The 19,876-nt window shown below is 41.7% G+C and overlaps 1 protein-coding gene across 1 annotated transcript in view; it reads right to left on the bottom strand.

Annotated features, from left to right (window-relative positions):
* Positions 1 to 5,030: 5,030 nt before the first annotated feature.
* The window catches only part of dazap2 (DAZ associated protein 2), a 29,099-nt gene continuing 14,253 nt past the window's right edge, over positions 5,031 to 19,876 (bottom strand). Inside the window, exons 2-4 of the mRNA XM_028798535.2 lie at positions 12,620 to 12,738; positions 11,137 to 11,385; positions 5,031 to 7,521 (exon numbers count right to left, since the gene is read on the bottom strand). Coding sequence (XP_028654368.1) covers positions 7,393 to 7,521; positions 11,137 to 11,385; positions 12,620 to 12,738 — 497 coding nt within the window. The 3' untranslated portion in view covers positions 5,031 to 7,392. The remainder of the gene's footprint in view (positions 7,522 to 11,136; positions 11,386 to 12,619; positions 12,739 to 19,876) is intronic.

Raw genomic sequence — 19,876 nt, 5'->3', positions numbered from 1 at the left:
TTTATCCTGTTCTCATTAATGTCAGTTTTTTTGCGTGTGATCATTTGAGTCGTTAGAGCTGAGAAATTGTCCTCTTTGTGTCAAAAGTGGCTTTTTAGTCAGTTACTGGATAGTTTAGTCAGGTTATGCCCCTCTACTAGCACAGGTCTGTATTATTCCAGATGTTACATGTCCTTCATTTTCCATTTATTGCTCGGCGTAGTACTTGCTTATTTTATAGCTACTGTAACTTGCCTGATTTTGATTATCTGTACTGAGTGGTCAGATCTCAATTCTATTAATGTCCAGATTAAGGTATAAACTAACTTTGCAGTGCTGTTCGTGTTCTTTTGTGTTAGGTGATGCTGTAAATAATGCGCAGTTTGGAATGTTGCATGTATGCTGAAGTAGCTGCATCACCACAGATGTTGACATGAATATGCAGTATGCCATCACAGATGTTAATTCACACTGGAATAAACGTCAAGTTACTGAAATGTGCAGGACTGTTTAATGTCCAGTCATCTGACCATGACTTGTGCCCTTACAAACATCCATCCATCCATCCATTTTCCAACCCGCTGAATCCGAACACAGGGTCACGGAGGTCTGCTGGAGCCAATCCCAGCCAACACAGGGCACAAGGCAGGAACCAATCCCGGGCAGGGTGCCAACCCACCGCAGCCTTACAAACATGTCTGCTCAATCTGTTTTTTTTAAATAGGGGTCTCTGCAAGCTGCTCATAGGCTGACTTGCCTTCCTGCTTGCAACGTAAAATTCTCAATCCCACTTACCAGTAATTTACAGTATCAGAGTTGGCAGCATCAGTTGCCAGTCCACCATAGGACCGATTTTAAGTTTCACAACTTTTTTTTTCGGCAAAATTTAAGTTCGTTCGAGTACAAAGATCAAGTCTGTTTTAACACCTGCATTTTTAGAAATGTTACCATATTAGAAGGAACTGTATGGTTTCAATTTATGTTATTACTGATGCATAGAAACAGTCCACAGCAGAAGTGATGGGGCTGAAAGGTTAAAGGGATTCTTTTCCAGTAAGCAGGGTTCAGGCGTTACATTCCACTCTTACCAGGGAAGAGCCGAGAGGAGATGGTGTGCTACTGATCAGCGGTCGCTCCGTTAGACCTGGCCAGTCTGTGCTGGTCACTTTTGGGGTTTTGAATTATTCAGACAGAGGTGCAACTTGGCCATGAATGGTGAGTGTGAAATGGGGAGTCTGCCACATACATTCTGGAGGAAGAAGCCATCTCATGGCACTCAGGTAGGCTTCACACGTTTGTTTGTTCGTTCTTGGTTGTTTTTCTTTCAAAGAAGTCTGCATTGAAATTGGTTTTCCCGTACATAAATCTGTTTGAAGGAATCTGATTTTGACCTTCTGTGCCATCCTGTCATTTATATTCCATTATTCATCCATATGGCAGAATTCCAAAGAGAATTGGCAGTTAACTTCATAAATTAGGAATGAAAAAACCCCTCTCTCCATCAGTGTGAGGGCACAAAGTAAACAACGGTAAACCCGTTTAATGGAGGTCGAAACTATATCTGAGCCCACAGTGGTTTCAGGGTCAGAGAGATTCAAGGAAGGCCACTGGATAATCACAGGAACTGAGGACATCTTCTGTTTACCAGACCGAAAATTTGATGCCATCTCCTATCTGTTTGGGCATTGCTGGTGGGAAGAAAAATCTTTAGCTCCCGCTGATTCTCTGTTAATGTGACAAGGTCACTTGAGAGAGACAAACTTTTTTAGCCACCAGAATCCCCAGCAATAAGCTTTGATTGGAAGGTGGCCTCAAATCTTCTGTAAAATTGCTGATTCATCTCTTAAAGTGACTGTGATTGAGTCTTGGCCTCATGAACTCCACCAAATAACAAAGCAACCAACTAACCGCGACAGGCACAGCTAGGGCTATCCAAAATCATGAAGGATTCTGTGGAAGAAAGATCTAAGATGGGAATGTCAAAGTCAGATCCTGGAGAGTCAATGGCTGCTGCTTGTTCCTGCTACCTTCATTTTAATTGACTAGTTGCTGAACATTAAGAACCCTTTATTGTCTTTTTTTTTCCCTTAAAGAGCCACCAAACATTAATGAGGTACAAAGTAACCCACCAGATGATCAGCTACCTGCCGGGTGTCTCAGACTTGGATCCTAGATGGCCACAGAAGCAGGCAGATTTTTGATTAAGCAATATTCTTCATTAGCACCCTTTTAGTAGTGTGGATTTAACACATTTGATTTTGCCTTAATTTTAATTGACATATTTGAAGATTTAGGTCCCTTTTTTTGCTTTTTCTTTTCCTTAATAAGCATCCCCCCACTTAGCTACAAAGTGAGTCCTCCAGGACACTCCAGACCCACAGGCCATCCAAGTGCAGATACAGTAATCTCAGAAAATAAACACTTGTGACACAATGGTTTTTAGAAATGCTATCATTTTAGATGTGGAATAGGACTTGACTTTATTATAAAACAATGGGAAACAAAAAGTGTATATAGTCAGAAAATCACAGTAGAACTCAGTCCTTTGTTAACAACATAACTGTGTGTACCCCAATGCTTTTGCTAATTGAGTTGAGTGGTCTTTGGGCAGAGGTGGGCTGGTCCCTGGGTGGCACTTCCATCTTCTCACCAAATTCCATGTAGGTTCCCTCAAAATGTCCCAAATCCTTGGCAGAGCTTGAGCATGGGTGTGAAGGACTGGTGCCTCATCCAAGATTGATTCCTACTTTCCAGGCCACTGAACTGGCTACGCTGGCACTGCTTTAATGGAGCCAGATGGCATGCAGTGGTCCCGATTTTAATATCTTAGCAAATGTGCCCCATGCAGTACTGGTTTCCTAGCTAGGGTGGGTTTTTGCCTGTACTAGAGGGGTCTTGTTCCATCCCTCTTATACCTGCTGTATAATTTGACAGAAACTTGAACTCATTCCCCCTTTACTACACTGGAGAAGTTTCCTTAACTTATCATAGCAGTTGGGGAGGAGGGGATGGAAGGAGTTTAAGTTGCGTGTTGAATCACACACAAGGTGTGGGGAGGACAGAACAGCAATATGAGTGGCTTTAACAGAAAACTGAGGAGGATCAAGTGAACAAACACATCCAGTTACTACTGATGGCATCATGTGAGAGAGAACAATAAAAGGATCATTAAAATATGTCAATACACTGCACTACACAGTAAAGTAGTATCACATAAGACCAGTAGGTAGCAGTGTCCTAAATGTGGATCTTCACTGAACGTGGATCTCAAACTCACCAGCTGCTGGGCTACCAAGAGAATATTCTGTTTTGCCTTCATTTTAACTTATTACAATTCCAAACCTAAATAGCTTTTTTTCCCCTTTACCAGCTATTAGTTGCCCCTAATTAGGAAGTTGTCCCATGTTCAAATCTGTGGGTGATTAAAAAAAAAAAAACTGATGTTAAAATGAAGACACTGCCAACCTTTGTAAGATCAAATATTGATCACCAGTAATTTGTGTAATGCTTGCTTCCACAACATGCAGTGCAGTTTCTGCCAAAACATCATTCACAGTCTAGAACTAAATGACTGACAGAAGGACCCTGGTGCTTTGTCTCCCTACTTTAATAATGTTGAACAATAATGAGAAGCAGGAATGAATTGATGGCCGGGGCTCAGGCGTGTCTGTTCCAACACTGACCTCTACTGGCTGTTTGTGAACTGTAACGCAGTGCCATGTATGATCGTTAGATGTTGTATGCCTTCTACAGTTAGTAGGGTAAAAAAAAAAAATATATTTTAAAAGGGCAGAGCTAACAATACTTGGTTCTAAACTCTTCCTTCAGGGGTGGGGGGTGGTTGCAGTTTCACTGAACTCCTACAGGTTAATCTAAAAAGATGATTAGGATGTGCTCAACTTCTGGCAAAATTCAGTTGAATGAAGGGTTTAATTTGGGGAGGTGGAATTGGGAAAGATGTCAACGAGCCAGGAGTACACCTAACATGAGATATAGTGAAGGGGCCTCTTCCTTGTGGTATGGCCTTCCGAGTTTCTCCGCATTGTGGATTTATTCACGGACAAAAATAAAAATTAGTATAAAAACCACAACCCCACCACCGTTTGCGACTCCCTGGCACCTTTTTCAGTGTCCCCATAACCTTATGTTGCACAGGTGAACCTCGTATACGGCCAGGTCGATCTTTTAGATGGGATTCCCACTTCAGGCTGCTGGTTCCTCCGCCATTCTGATTAGGTTGCCTTGTGAGCATCTTGTTAAGAGACTTCAGGGCACACCCAGGAGATGGTGGAAATATGGCATGGAACACCTCAGTATCCCCCACCAGAAAAGAGGTGACAGGGGAAGGGACATGTTGGCATCGTTGCTTACACTGCTGCCCCAGTAACCCAACCTCGATAAGCAGGTCACTGTGTTCCTCCAACAGCCCAAAGTGGTTTTCACTTACTGGCAGTGTGAGCCCAGCATAACTCACCAACTCGACTGTCAAATCGGCAAATTGAGAAAAATGTCACCCCTATAATTAATGATATCTAGATTTTATTTTTGCCCCAAGCTTCACATACACAATTATTATTTTTTTTAAATCAACACCACCTACCATTGAAATCACACAGTAACAGCATTTTATATTTAAAAAAAAAAAAAAAGAAAGAAATCACATGATCACAATCTGACATTTTCATTGGTAGGCCATCTTGCCGTATTGGTCAGTGGGAGTTGCTAGGTTTTTGTCCTGCAGTATGTGTGTGTATATACACTCGCTTATCCATCATGCTATGACCAGAATGAAGACATAAAAAGGTAGTATGCCAAGTAACATCAGGAAAGACCTAGTAACTCCAAATTTGGGTTGGGGTAGAATAATAATTGCAGTTACTAGGTTTTTCCATTCCACATGAGAAAGTGGACCAGCATCCCAGCCAGGGTTTTGTTCTCTTCTTACCTCTATTATGTTCCTGATATTTTACAGGCACAAGACAAACAGAAAATTGTCTAAGAGGGGGGGGGGGGGGGGGACAAAAAAAAAAAAAACAAACACGCACTAGCTGTTCAAATTTCCAAAATAGTCTTTATTCTAAATTTTAACCTTATTTTAGTATAAAAAAAGTTAAGTGCACCACAGTTTAGATGCAAAGAGAGGTTCTGCCCATACTAACAATCTTTACACACACCAAAATGAGCAACACTCGTCAACTTTTCAATAACCTTAAGATAAAATATTTTCACCAGATCCAAATAATTGTTTAATATATATATTTATATATATAAAAAAAAATATTTTAAAGAGAATCCCTGAACTATAAATGTCCATTAAACCCTGTTCTTCATGTCACCTTACACACAAAACACACACAGAGAGGAGGGTGGCATTTCTGAAACTTGGAAGGAAAAAATTTAAAAAGTTTGGCAACCGAAATAAAAAAAAAAAAAAGGGGGGGGGAGAAAAAACAGCCCCCACAAGCCAAATACAAGCATACAGCTATTCAATCCTAAAAGAGCTACAGGTCACCCACCTCATCTCTCTCGGACAGTGGTGTTTGGGTGGCCGGCTGCCCTCATTAGTTAAGGGTAGAATGTGAAGCATCAAAGCAATGAAGGGGGGGTGGGGGGGGGGATGATCGGGGGGGTTTAGGGGGAATAAAAAAAAGGGGGGTACAGGGCATGCTGGCCAAGAAAAAAAAAAGCGCACGGTCCTTGTGGCAAATATTGCTGTCTTCTTAACGTGATAGGGTTGGAGGATACGATTACATAATCCTGATAAAGCGATTATTAATGTACATTACAGTGAGTTCATTTAAACAAAGAACACCGTGACCAGTTAGTTCAACAGCAAATTAAAAAAAAAAAAAAAGTGATTGAATGGTTTTAGATTCTTGAACATTTTTAAATACCTACACCAAACAAAATTATAATAAAAAGGCAAAATATAATGTGGACTGTGGGGAAACAGCAGTTTAAAACAATGATACGCGACAAACCTTGGGACTGTTAAAAGAGCTGAATGACCATAAAAACTGGCATCTGCTAGTTCATGAAGGACTTAAAATTCTGGGCAGATGTTACGCAGACTGCAACAAAATCTTTTTGGCACTCTCCCTTCTAGCATTGCATAGGAATTTTGACGCGGGCAGAATCCATCGAGGGTGTGATGAAACTTCAGAGGAAAACGTCGCTCATTCATACGCTGAAACAAAAACACCAGAGCCTTAAAAAAAAAAAAAAAAAAAAAAAAAAAAAAAAGGACAATGAATGCCACAACACCCAAGTTTATTGCTTAAACGCCACCGTAGAGCCGCAAATCCCCGCGGGTCGCTTGCTTTCCTACTGGCACAAGCATAAAAGAAAAGAAAAAAAAAAAGAAATGGCAGCCTCCTCTCTCTGCATTGGCACTCCAGTCTAAACTTGATTACTCTTCTGGAAAATTAAAAGTTGCTTTTTGTTTAATTAAAAGGTGCGCAAGACATTTGGCACCCAAGAAGATTCTTCTAAAACGTTGTCCTTTAAAAGGTGCAGTACACCACCATGAAAAGAAAAAAAAAATAATAATAATGAAATGAAAAGTATACTTGATCCCTTGTGTACATTTGTTTTATGTGCAAACCAAGTACACCCGCCTCAGAAACAGCCTGGGGGTTTGGGGGGTCTGGGAGAGAATGAAAATCGAAGTTTTCATTTATATATGGCAACAATTTAAAGTCAAAAATGTGTATCGTTAACGTTAAATGTGACGCTTCACAATACAAGATGGATGTAGAAATAATTCCCCTAAATAAAAAAAAAAAGTGCAAACGTGTGCAACAAAAATAAAAGGCAGACTGATGACTCCCAGTGACTGGGCAGAGCGACAGGCTGATTAAGAAGGATATTTAAAAAAAAAAAAAAAAAAGAAAGTGGCCGAGTGGCACGTATTTTTCTGCCAGGCTAATGATGTTACGGTCAACAGAGGTCCTGCAAATGGTCTCGGTACAGAGTAAAATTAAAAAAAACAACCAACAACAAGCAACAACCTGCCAAAGGAGCACCACGAGATTTAACACAATGCTGACAAGCTGGCTTGAGAAGATTAAGAGTGTAAAATGGATTGGGGGGGGGGGGGGGGGGGGGGTGTGTGTAAAAAAAAAAAAACAAACTCCCAGAAATCCCTGCCCGTGCAGCATGCACTTCACCAGTCCAGGAGGACTACAGTGTTACAAAGAGAAAACGTGTGTTTACAGTAGCACGTGTTTAAAGTCAGAAATGGAAAATCCAGGGCTCAAACCTAACACCCCCCCCCCCCACCCATTTTTAATTTGCACTCTCCCCCCCCCCCTTTAAATTTACTGGTGGTGTACGTCACCCTCCCGGCACTAAAAGTATTACATTCCGTTAGGCAATGTCAGTATTGTGACGTGCAGCTTCTCGAGATATCCGTTACCAAATGGTATAACCCCCGCTTGAGCCACCCATGAAGAAATTGCCCTTCCTCTGTGTCATCACCACATTGGCACCCTGCATGGCAGCAAGCTGGGCTGCACTGGGGAGGACTCCGGGTGGTGGAGGCTGAAAGAGAGAAAGAAAATTACACTTGTTAATTGAAACCCTAAGATGAATGCAATGACTTTGGTCTGCCACATCATAGAGGGCGTTACGTATTGTACTTCTCGTGCATCACCAGCCTCTACTGGAGAGCCATATCGATCACCCAAGTTCAGTTAAGACAGGGGTGGGCAGTGTTGGTCCTGGAGGGCCGCAAGGTTTTTTGTTCTAACCCAAATCCTTAAGCAGCACTCTCTGCTCAAGTAACACTTCTGCTTCACTTTGGTCGTCTTGCTCATTAAGATTTTAAACCCTTATTGCTAATTTTACTCTAAAATAACTACAGTAATCCCTCGCTACTTCGCGGTTCACTTTTCACGGATTCACGACTTCGCGGATTTTATATGTAAGCATATCTAAATACATAACGTGGATTTTTCGCTGCTTCGTGGGTTTCTACGGACAATGGGTCTTTTTACTTCTGGTATTTGCTTCCTCAGTTGGTTTGCCCAGTTGATTTCATACAAGAGATGCTATTGGCGGATGGCTGAGAAGCTACTCAATCAGAGCACGCAGTTAAGTTCCTGTGTGCTGCGGATTGGCTCAGCGACGGAGTGCTGCATTAACCAGGAAGTCTCATCTCACTCATTCAGCATTAATGTGCTCTTGCTACTGCATTCAGGGGATTATCACCTTCATCGTCATCATTTTTACTGCGCAGCATATTCATCACCATCATCACGTCATATATAGCTACGTGTACTTCGCTATACAGTAAGTGTAAACTTATCTACTGATTTCATATTGCTTAGCAGTTCTCCCTGTTATTAATAGAGTAAAGGGTGGGTTGTAAACAATACAGGGAGGGTTTAAAAACGTCCAAATACACGTTAAATAATTAAATAAATATGGTGTCCCTACTCCGCGGAAATTCAGTTATCGCGGTCGGCCTTGGAACCTATCTCCCGCGATAAGTGAGGGATTACTGTATTGTCCATTTTTAATGGCTCCCTTATTGCAATAAGATGCAAATGACAAAAGAAACCAGCAGTTCTCCATTTAAACTTGTGTGTATTTATCATGCATGGTTTGGTTTAAATAAAGACTTGGAAGGAAAGTGAAGAGAAAAAAAGTGAAGGACAGAGACTTTAGACTTTCAGTCATTTGGAGGATATCCTTAGAAAGGAAAAGGAAATCTAGGATATGAAGCTGACCTGGCATGGCAGAGTTAAAGCACTAACTAACAAGCCACGAAATTAAATTATTGCCATGGATCGTTTTCTAATTAAGCAACTGGGATGGAACAAAAACCTGCAGCCACTGCGACCCTCCAGGACTCGGTTTGCCCACCCCCTGAGTTAGGAGGTACAGTATACAGCATAAAGGGGCACACCCCCTGAACACAGATGGATTCCTACAGCTACACAAGCAGCATAAAATGTCCATTTAAATTATATTCATCTGAATTGTAAGCATATACTCAAGGGAAAAAAAAGGATGCGTCATTAATATCTAATTATTTATTTTATAATATAAAAGTAAATAAGGCAACATTGCTTAAATTAGGGTGGCAAAAAGGAGTACATGCTTGGTTAAATTTTACAAATATGCATTATTTAGTCCTTCTTGCCGCCACCATTACTTTTCAGTATTTTTTGGCATTAGTTGAGCAAGTTATTTGACGGACACCGTTATCCACAGCAGCCTACAACATCCGAGACATACAACTGGTTACATTTCTTTTAACAGTTGGAGTACAGCCAGCTAAAGTAACATTAATAGTGGGATTTGAACCCAAACGCCACACTGGCAGCCTTTACCGGATATATTGCCATGTTTATCTCGTTTCTCTCCTGGAGGAAGAAAATGCATAGTCGGTGAGGTTTGGGGTTGGGAGTGGTGGGAGAGACACTTCCAAACTACACTGCACTCTCTTGAACTGAAGACCCATGTCTTCGGCAATTCATTGATCAAGAGTAGCAAATCAAGAGTAGTAATGAGTGAACACAGCTACATTCGCTTCACCTCAAGGATGTGGAAATTTTGAAAACATTTATGAATTTCGGACAATAAAAACAAATTGCATTGAAGTAGATGGGAAAGGAGAAACTGAACTAGTTTGCAGTGGATTATAAAGGTGCAATGTTCTTTAAAGTGTCCCCGAGGGCTGGTGAAAAAGTCTGCCAACTGGACAGATTATGACCAAAAATGTGACCTCAGCGGCGAGTTATCAGTGTGCCTCCCAGAGATAAAAATTGTACTCCGAGTTCTTCGTCTCTCTCTGCAGGTTCTATTGCTACAAATATCCACTGCAGAGCCTAAGAGGGAAGGGGCCAGTGCTCTATACTTGGGGTTGGCCATCTCTGTCACTACCCGATGTGCGCTACATAGTGAGGAGCATCGCAAGCTTAATCCAGCAGTGAAGTTGCGACATGCAATGAAACTATGCAAAGCAAGAAAAGTATTTTTATAATAATTTTATTATGGTCAACTCAAAGTGCAAATCTGCTTGCTGTACTGATTGGGCAGTGACATTATGCATGTGTGTATATACACCATAAAATTATTCATACATGTAAAGTAGATCAGGCAGCACTGTACACTTACATGCAGGACACAATCAGAATAGATTAGGATGGGGATGTTGCTACCCATACTGTCCTTGCAAAGTATCATGGTTGATAAAATTGAGGGGATTGGAGTTCACCGAAGCCAATGGTACAATGAAAAAGCCACCAGCAAATCCAACAAATGTTCTACCAGAAAACCCTTTGGAAAATTTCACCGATCAATAGCAGTAAAGGGTCTGGTGATCAGTTCAAATGCGTGTTCTCTGCATGCAATACTCTGATTCTTCCAAAATATTGGACAAGATCTGTGAATGAATGCATTCTGCATGTTGAGAGCACACAAGTACAAACGGTTGACTCGACATGTTGATTAAATAATAGGCGATTTTCAAAGAGCTTCATTCTCAGAAGATCTGTTAACTGAGGCGTTAGTTATCAGGCTAATGTGGCGTCATTCTGTAATGCCAGAACTGGGAGTTTGAATTAAAAGCATGGAGAGCCATAGTGGGTGAAGGCACCCACACATGGTCAGTTTATCTGAACCCTCCTATTAAAGTGGCTTTCCTCCTAAGCTCAAGTTCTCCAAGGTGTTCCAGTCAATAGGAAAGAGACGGGCGATACCACATCCTTGCAGTCCATATGAAGAACCGAAAAGTGAAGCATAATACAGCACAGCTGCCCCTTGGATGTGCAAAAACTCTGCAGTTTGATGGTAAGGGACGTGGCATTGGTGAGGTAGGGGTGGGATTTGTTAACAAAGGTGGAGGGGGGGTATGCGGACTGTGGTCCTAAGAGTTCAATTTTTTTGTTGAGAAGTTGGTAACAAAGAAAATGTAATGTCTCCCATCAGAACAAGCATCACCCTAACCTTTCTCCTTCAACAGCTGTGGTCCATCTTCTGTAAGACCAATATGGAAAAAACAAAGCGGGACCAATGAGAGGCTAATCACACCCTGTCAAACTTCCACAGCAGTTCTAATAAAAGGCCTCAGTTTTAAAACTGCTCAACTTGCCAAAACCCTGTGCATATTTTGACATTGCTTAATGGAGGACGGAAGATCATACTTACTGGGACTGACATGGTGCTGCCAGTTCCAAATCGGGCTCCAGCATCATAAGCTCCTTCAACCAGAACGGTGGAACCTGGGTGGTAAAGTGGCCCCACTGGATAGTAAGCCATAGGCACACTAGGGCCAACCTGGGCCACTGGCACCGACTGTGCCAAAGGCATGTACATCTGAGTGCCTGGGTAGGTAGAGGACATTTGAGGCATTGCTCCTGGAACCTGTGATGCATGCATGAATCTTGGCTGGTAGATCTGAAAGAAGAACGACAATGAACAAAAAACACACACCGCCAATGCAATGGCAGCCTCAACTTTCAGAGGTAAAGCAAAATACAAGTAAAGAGCACTGCCTGGGGAAATCCACCTGGGCTTCTACACAAACGCACCTTTTTTGATAAATACATTTTTTTTATTACTTTGTATATTCAAGTATATGTAGAGAAAAAGTTAAATTGTATTGTACTTTGAGTAACACCCCCACCCCCAAAAATGCACCACATTTCTTGAAGTAGATTCCATGTCAAATACTTAAGTAAATGTCTGCTTCCACTCTAGTACATTTAATACTTTTTCCCCTACCTCTATTGCACTTAATACAAGATTTTTGTCCAGTAGCCACATACATTATAGTAAAAAAATATAAAAGCAGGGCTCTACTTCTTTATCAGCTTGATGTCTAACAAGTTAAATGACTTGTTCAGGGTCACACACTCACCTGGACTCAAACATCATGGACATGATGCGGTTTTCACTGTATGTGGGGAAACGGACCATAAACGTTACTTAGATCCGACATCTCACTGCTAATGTCAAATAAAATGTCTTCTCCTCTGCACCTCACTGATTCGGATGGCCGGGGATGCATTTAGAAAAGGAAAAAAAAAGAGATGGTGGCGCTGCTGCCTCGCAGTTAGAAGACTCCGGTTCGCTTCCCGGGTCCTCCCTTTGTGGAGTTTGCATGTTCTCCCCACGTCTGCGTGGGTTTCCTCCCACAGTCCAAAGACATGCAGGTTAGGTGCATTGGCGATCCTAAATTGTCCTCGGTGTGAGTGTGTGTGCTGGCACCCTGCCCGGGGTTTGTTTGTGTTGGCTGGGATTGGCTCCAGCAGACCCCCCCCCACCTACGTAACCCTGTGTTAGGATATAGCAGGTTGGATAATGGATGGATGGAAAAAGGTAGAGAGACTTGTACAAAACACACTGGTGTGATAAACAAGGTGTTCTCTTACTGCACAGCCTCATCTCAAGTGACTCAATGAGAAATCAAGCAAAATGACATTTTATTGGCCCCCCCTCCCCCAAAAAAATTACAACACACAAGCTTTCGAGGCAGCTCAGGCCCCTTCTTCATGCATCCATAATAGATAACATGGAACACCACCCTACTACTGCAAGTGACTTGAAATTGACAAAATGTTCACAGACTAGAGGATCACTTGCATACCGTGAGCTACAACACGCTTAGTAAAAACAAACACACACTTACCTCAGAGTAAGATGGAGGTGCATCAGTGTAGGGGGGTGCCTGAGGCACCTGCATGCCTGGTGGGTAGATGGCAGCACTGCTTTGCTGTTGTGGATAGGTTGATTGCTGAGAGTATGGAGCTAGGATAGATAAATAAATAGGAAAAATGAACACACCACACACAGCAGTAAACTGGCAGAGGTTTAAAATTTAAAGGTTAGGTTACAAAAACTGAAGGAAAAAAAAAAGGAAATTTCAGAATATTACAAATGGGCCTTCTTCAGGGAACAACTAATGGGTTACAACCTAAGGAGAGAAAAATGGAGATCACTCCTCCTGGGTTCACTGCAGTAATTGGGTTATGTGACTCCGATAAGCATCTGCGTCGGGTTGGGGTTGGGGGAAAAAAGCATTATACACACTGCTTTCTTACAAACCTGAAAATGTTAATAAAATGAATTCAATCACCAGTTTGTTAGTTTGATCAGCAGGCAAATCGCTGAAGCTCCATCATTCTTTAGGATGAGCATTCCAGTCATCAAATTGAGACTTTTCGAACCCTTAAGTGTTCGCCAGAGACAGTGATGGAGAGATGCGAGCGAGGTTGGGAGTGTGCACTGACCGATTACAGCGCATTGCCTGTGAGATCCAAGTGCAGCCATGCAACGGGTGACACCTCAGCACCCGTATATAAAAATCTTCGAATGGAAAGCAAATGCAAGGCTACGATACGTGATAATCTCGAAAGACATTTTAAAGACCAGTGAGACTTGCCACGGTGCGTCTCACGGGGACTGTAAACATGAGACTTGGTGCCAAGTGATTGTCCCAGGGCCGTAGCAAAAAGGACAGCGGCTCTACAGGCTTTAAAAAGAAAGATCGAAGGGCAGCGCGAGCAGCATTATACATCCTGCAAGAAAGAATTCAACCACGCCCGGGGCCAGAAATAAAAGACAGGTATTGCTTTTACAATGTCACGCGAGACCAGGCAGTGAGCCATCATTTAAAACAAGTCAGACACTCTAAGCTAGCAGTTGTTGGATTGCTTTTGGCAGGCGAGCATCATGTGCTCCGAGCTCTTAAAACAACGACATGCGACAGGCAGAAGACGAGGCAAGCAAACAGCAAAAAGACAGCAAATGATCCAAAGGCATATCCTTAGCGTATGTTCAGCCACAACACCCTTCACAACAAGAGCAGTATTATACGTCTAGGAAGAAAGATGTAGCCTCACGCGGGGCAGGAAATAAAGTATTGTTTTTACAAAAGTTTTTAAAGTAAAAGTGAAAATAATGTATATGTAACCATTCACAAAAAAATAATCTTTAAATTGTAGATTGCCTGCCTAAGGTAAAGTCATCCCTGAAGAATGGTGATGTGGGAATGAGGGGTCCTTTCATCAGATTAGCGCTATTTCAGATGTGGAATGGCATAATGGGGGAGGCAGCTTGATGAATGAGGTCTCCAGGACTTCAAACAAATTCAAATCATATTATGTGATATCATCTAATGTGAAATTCTACTCCGTACTTCTAGAATTTTTATACTGTATTGAGGATTTATTCTGTTCTTTCTATTGTACTGTATTGTATTGTATTGACCCCCTTCTTTTTGACACCCACCCTACCTGGAAAGGGGTCTCTTAACTGCCTTTCCATAGGTTTCTTCCATTTTTTTCCCCTGCAAGGGTTTTTTTTTTTTTTGGGAGTTTTTTTTCTGGTCTTCTTAGAGGGTCAAGGCTGGGCAGGGCCTGTTAAAGCCCATTGCGGCACTTCTTGTGCGATATTGGGCTATACAAAAAATAAATTGTATTGTACATCCGGTAAACCAAACACAGGGGTTGGCCAGTGAAGCGAGCAGGGGGTGGAGCCCCCTAGTATAAGTGGCTGGTGTGCCAATCCTGCCACAAACCCCTCAAGTTTTCCTGCAAGTTGTAGGACCTGCATGCAGATGAACGTCATACCCAGGACAGAACTATTGCAGGTAAAGGGTCTTGCTCAGAGGACCAACAGAGTACAGTCTATTTTGCCATTTATGGGCTTCAAACCGACAAACTTCCAATTGGCAAGATATGAAGCCATCATATTACAACTGTGTTCCCAAGCCCACTTTTTCTTATATTTTCATATACTGGCTGTGCGATCCTTTTTCAGAAGGGAGTGAAATAACTGAAAAATTCTTCCAAAAAACTAAATCTCAGTGAAGGTGCAGCATCAGTAAAATATTCAAGGGTTGTTTTTTTTTTTTTAATAAATAAAAGGGAAGTTTTATGTTACAAAATGTGCGTAGTTGGACTTGAAACTTGTGGTTTTTAATTGATGAATTACAGGAGTTTAATCGACTGACTTGTCAAACAGTTTGAAAGGGATTCACTTAAATAGAACTTTATAATAATTCATTGTTGAAGTAATCTAGCCTGGCACACAGCTGGCTGGACACATTCTCACACATCCTTTCAACAGCTCTGAGCAAAACACTTTTTTTTTATTAATTATATTATATATATATATATATATATATATATATATATATATATATATATATATATATATATATATATATATATACACACACACACACACACACATATATATACATACACACACTCATCCAATAGCATGAAAAATAACTAGATATCATTTAAATAGCACTGAGCCCACCCCAGCATGCTCTGGGTACATAGTAGGAACCACCCTTGGACAGGGCACTAGTCCATCGGAGGACAAACACCCGGGCAGAACATGCAAACTACATGCAGAAACATTTCAAAGAGAACCATATAAATGTCTCAAACATGGAAGGCAGTGTGCTGTACAACAAAAAATTCAGTTGTATCTCAAAATCATCACTTTGACCAAGGGTGTCAGGCAAGTAATATTATCAACAAATTTTACCTGCAAGGAAGGATAGTCTGGCCTTGAAACGGAATGCACATAAAGGAGCAATTGCCAAAGTGGTGCCCATTGAGTCTTCTCTGTTCACATATTTAGTACAAAGATCTCCCAGATTGTGTTTTACAGTAGAAGTATTGGCAGTTGAACTGACAACGCGGCATTATAAAACGCTGTAGCTAGCAAACTGTACACTGCTGGCTATATTACTAAATGCTATGGGAACAACGTATAAAGAACCATATGACATTACTCAACAATAACATTTATTTATATAGCACATTTTCATACAAAAAGTAGCTCAAAGTGCTTTACATAATGAGTAAAAGAAAAATAAAAGACAAAATAAAAAAAAATTAAAATAAGACAACATTAGTTAACATAGAAAAGGAGTAAGGTCCGATGGCCAGGGTGGACAGAAAAAACAAAAAAAAAAAAAAAAAAACTCCAGAAAGCTGGAGAAAAAATAAAATCTGTAGGGGTTCCAGGCCACGAGACCGCCCAGTCCACTCTGGGCATTCTACCTAACATAAATGAAATACTCGATTTGTCCAGCTCATGTGTATTCTGAACACATTCTAAAAGCGCTTCACAGGTATAGTACAAGAGCTTCGCAGTTTTTAAGCTGCGAGGCAATGCCGGTGGGTGATCACGAGTTAAGCATTAACCTGTCGAGTTTAAATGTTGCCGTAAATCAAGTGTTTATTTAAAAAAATGAAGAAAAAAAAAAAAAAAAACTCTCGGCACGCTTGACGACAAGCTGAATACTGTATAAAGGTCTCGACCACTGAAGACTTAAAGACATACAGTAAACAAACCGCTGGACCGTCTCTAATTGGTCCACGAAGCGTCAGAGGACAGATCTGGCCCACACTTTAGTTTGCTATTGGAGGACTCCGCCACCAATCATTGTTAACCTTTGTGCACATGCGGATACACGCAGCGCTCAAGAAGCAGGTCTCACAGCTTTTGCTGCTGCTGGAATTCCAGTTTCCCCAAGCTATATCATGGCTTCTAATAACAAGACCAATAAACCCCCTGCTGGCCATTTTCTAAAACGGTTTACGCTGCTAAGCTGCAGGGCACTCGAATACGACATTTTGGTAACGGTGTTAAACAGCAAAGCGTGTCACAAATCAAACTCGGATATGGCAGCTACGTTGACGAAAATGTTTAAAGCTATAGCCAGCGACGGAAGAGAACGCCATCGCGCAATCATAAATCTTTTCGCTCCCAGTAGGCAGACATTTACAACAACTTTACTGTTTAAATTCGTTGCAAAAGACTCGGAAAGAGAAGGAAAGGTGGCTGGTCACCTAGCCTATCTTCTATTATATGGCATGCTATTGGCAGTTTAATTCCGGAAAGAAGAATAGGATAATAGTATTTCCATAATACAACGTCTTGAAAAACAAACCCAAATTGAGTCGTGTACATTTTATATAAAGAGAGAGAGAGAGAGAGAGACACACACACAGACTCAGAAATACAGTACAGCGTTCAATAGCTTAATTATACCCTGCTTGTCACATGCTGCGACCCAGGGTGAGTTTCGACACGGATTTTATGTAAATAGCAGATCGGTGGAGCAGTTTCGGGTTTACGCTTAGAAATCGTAGCGAGTGAGGCCCTCTTTCGGCTACTTAATTAAAATACAACACAGTAAGTAACTACAACAAATACAAACAAATCCCTCATGAACGTGGTCCATCTGATGGGATTCGGTTTCACTTTCGGCAATTGTCAAGACTTATGAAATGGCTCCGTAAAGTCCCGTATGTTTGGCATATACCCCATGACTATGAGGAAATAACTAGGTCTTAAATGATAAGCTCAGTATTTTTCAATGACCTCCACACGGTACACTTCTTACGATTGCCTAAAGAATGTGTTGGAGTTCCGATCACGATTGCCCGACTGAATTTCTGCGTTGGAGGTCACAATTTGAGACGCCCAACACAACTGTCGAATTTTCTCGTGCGCCCACCGCAAGAACGACGCATGTAAACCCGAGGAATCCAACTCTGAGTTTATTAAGTGCCATTAGTGTTCATCAAAAAGACGTAATATAAAACAAGAGTTTGTGACGGTCCACTTGTTAATTCAGTTAATACGGTAGCTGGTGTTGGTCTATTCCTGATGAAATCAAACGCAAACCCTGAATAAGGTGGCCAGATAGTGCAATGCGAAGAGCAGGTGCCTGCTCAAGTGAGATCACCATTCGTCACACACCTTTATGCCCAGGTAGGGACTGTTTCTATTGACTGTGAAGAACTTAAAAGCGGTGGGAAGAGAACAGTTCTGTCGTTAAGCCCTTTTTCTTTTACAAATAAATCCTGCAATGACAAGATTGTTAAAAATAAACGTATGCCACTGGCATTAGCATCATAAAAACTCTGCTGTACAAAGTCCCGATTGTGCCCAGAAAAACAAGTTGCAGGTGGCGCAGTGGTAGTGCTGCTGCTTTGCAGTAAGGAGACTGTGGAAGATTGTGGGTTCGCTTCCCGGTTCCTCCATGTGTGGATAGCGCTTCGAGTACTGAGAAAAGCGCTATATAAATATAATGAACAACAACAACAATTAGTAACAATTACATGTCCTTCCAATCCCTCCAGAGTATCCAGAATCATCTATCAGCCTTCTTTGACTTACTGTAAGTGTATATTACCTGAAAGTGCCATCAACCTTCACTTATCAGACCACCCAAAATCATTTTCCAAAATGCACTTATATAACTGTCCTTTTCTGCCAAATTTCACTCACTGTTGATATCCCACAGTCCCGATTTCAAGTTACTTTCAAATACATATTGGAGGAGTCTAATTCTAATCAGACCAGGTGACCACCACATCATAGTGGTTAGCACTACATGGCTTTCTGGGTCAGTTGTCCACGCTGAGTTTGCACATTTTCCTATCTGAATGGATATTCCTCTGGGCATATATAGATTGAACTTTTGACATTGGGGGAATTTGGATTTTTAGAAGACATTTATGTAGCTCTTTTCTCACTACATAAAGCAGTACAAACTGGAGAGCCACTTCCATCACATGTAGCATCCATCCCATTCAGTTTTCAGAATGTAATCAGGGCTGTTGACAGCATTAATAGCTGTAAGGGCACCTAGCAAAAACGACAGTTTAAGCAGTTCAACGGTATTTAACAGCTGTGATGCCAACAGATGAGACTGAGGAAATGTCAAGGCTAGGTGATGGTTTACTTATTTCAAGGCAAAGCAGCTTTGACTTTCTCATGATGCTGCAGTATGTGATGGCAGGCTTGTTGGAAATGTAACTGGCTGAACCCCCAGTTTTCACAGGGCCTGTACTATCATGTCATTACATGTGCCAGAGGACATTGGCTACCAGCTCAGACTTTGGTAACTTACGCCTTTCTCCAACCCTGTGCTTAAATGCCATGCAGAGCCGACCACGGACTCCTCACATTCAGGTAAGGTGCAGGTAGTGGCGTGTGGCTGCATTGGGGGTGGAGGTATGGGGCTACCCTGACAGCCAATGAGGTTCTGCTGTGTTGCGATTGCGTATGTTGGAGGTTCATTAGCATAGTCTATATAGGATTGTTTCAGGGGGACATGTTCATAGCACATTTACAAGAGGATTGTGCTTTATAAAGCAAAACTGCATACAAAATGTAGGTATGCCAGGTTTTATAAATATTTTTTCTGGTGTATACATTAAGGTTCATGAGGCAAGGTTCATGGTGGTGCAAATATTTTAGAGACAGAAGGGGGGAAAGAGAAAAACACCACACACTCCAGTGAGGTTGGCAAGCAGGTGTGTCGTAGCATAGCAGAAAAGCTCTGGGGTGTTTGAGGTGGTCATCAGATCATGCATTCATGTGCAGGTGCGCATGGTCTGGCTAACTGCCTTGTTAGAATCCTGCAGTATGTATTTGCACCCGCACACACTTTAAAAAGGAGAGTCCAGGTGGCACAATGGAACGGTTGGACGGCAAGAGGAGAACATATGGAGGCAGAGTTGGAAGAGAAACCCTAAAGCAAAAGTCAAGAAGACGCGAAGGAGAAGAGGTGATAGTCGCACACTTGCAGGAGCCAGACCATCCTGTGGACAGAGAACGTGGGAAAACGGAGGTCCAGTAAAGTGCATCTCGGCCGATGTGGCAGAAGTGCTGGGCGATTGTAATCACAGCTGTCAAGAGTTGTCACCAGCTGGGAAAACCCGCTGTAGTGAGCAGAGGAGAAAGTGTGTTTTTTAAAATTGGATTTTAAAGTATGGTTTGTTTTTAATCTCTACAAATGCACTTTTTTTATTATGGGTTATTTGACTTCTTTATCAATTTATCTGCACCTCACTTTATTATTTGGGCCTTGTTTTCATTATCAAGCAAATTTCACCTTGTCTAATGG

Source organism: Erpetoichthys calabaricus, chromosome 3, assembly GCF_900747795.2.
Source record: "Erpetoichthys calabaricus chromosome 3, fErpCal1.3, whole genome shotgun sequence".
Taxonomy (NCBI): Eukaryota; Metazoa; Chordata; class Cladistia; order Polypteriformes; family Polypteridae; genus Erpetoichthys; species Erpetoichthys calabaricus.
Note: the sequence above shows the minus strand (reverse complement) of the source record. Positions and strands in the feature narration are given on the sequence as shown.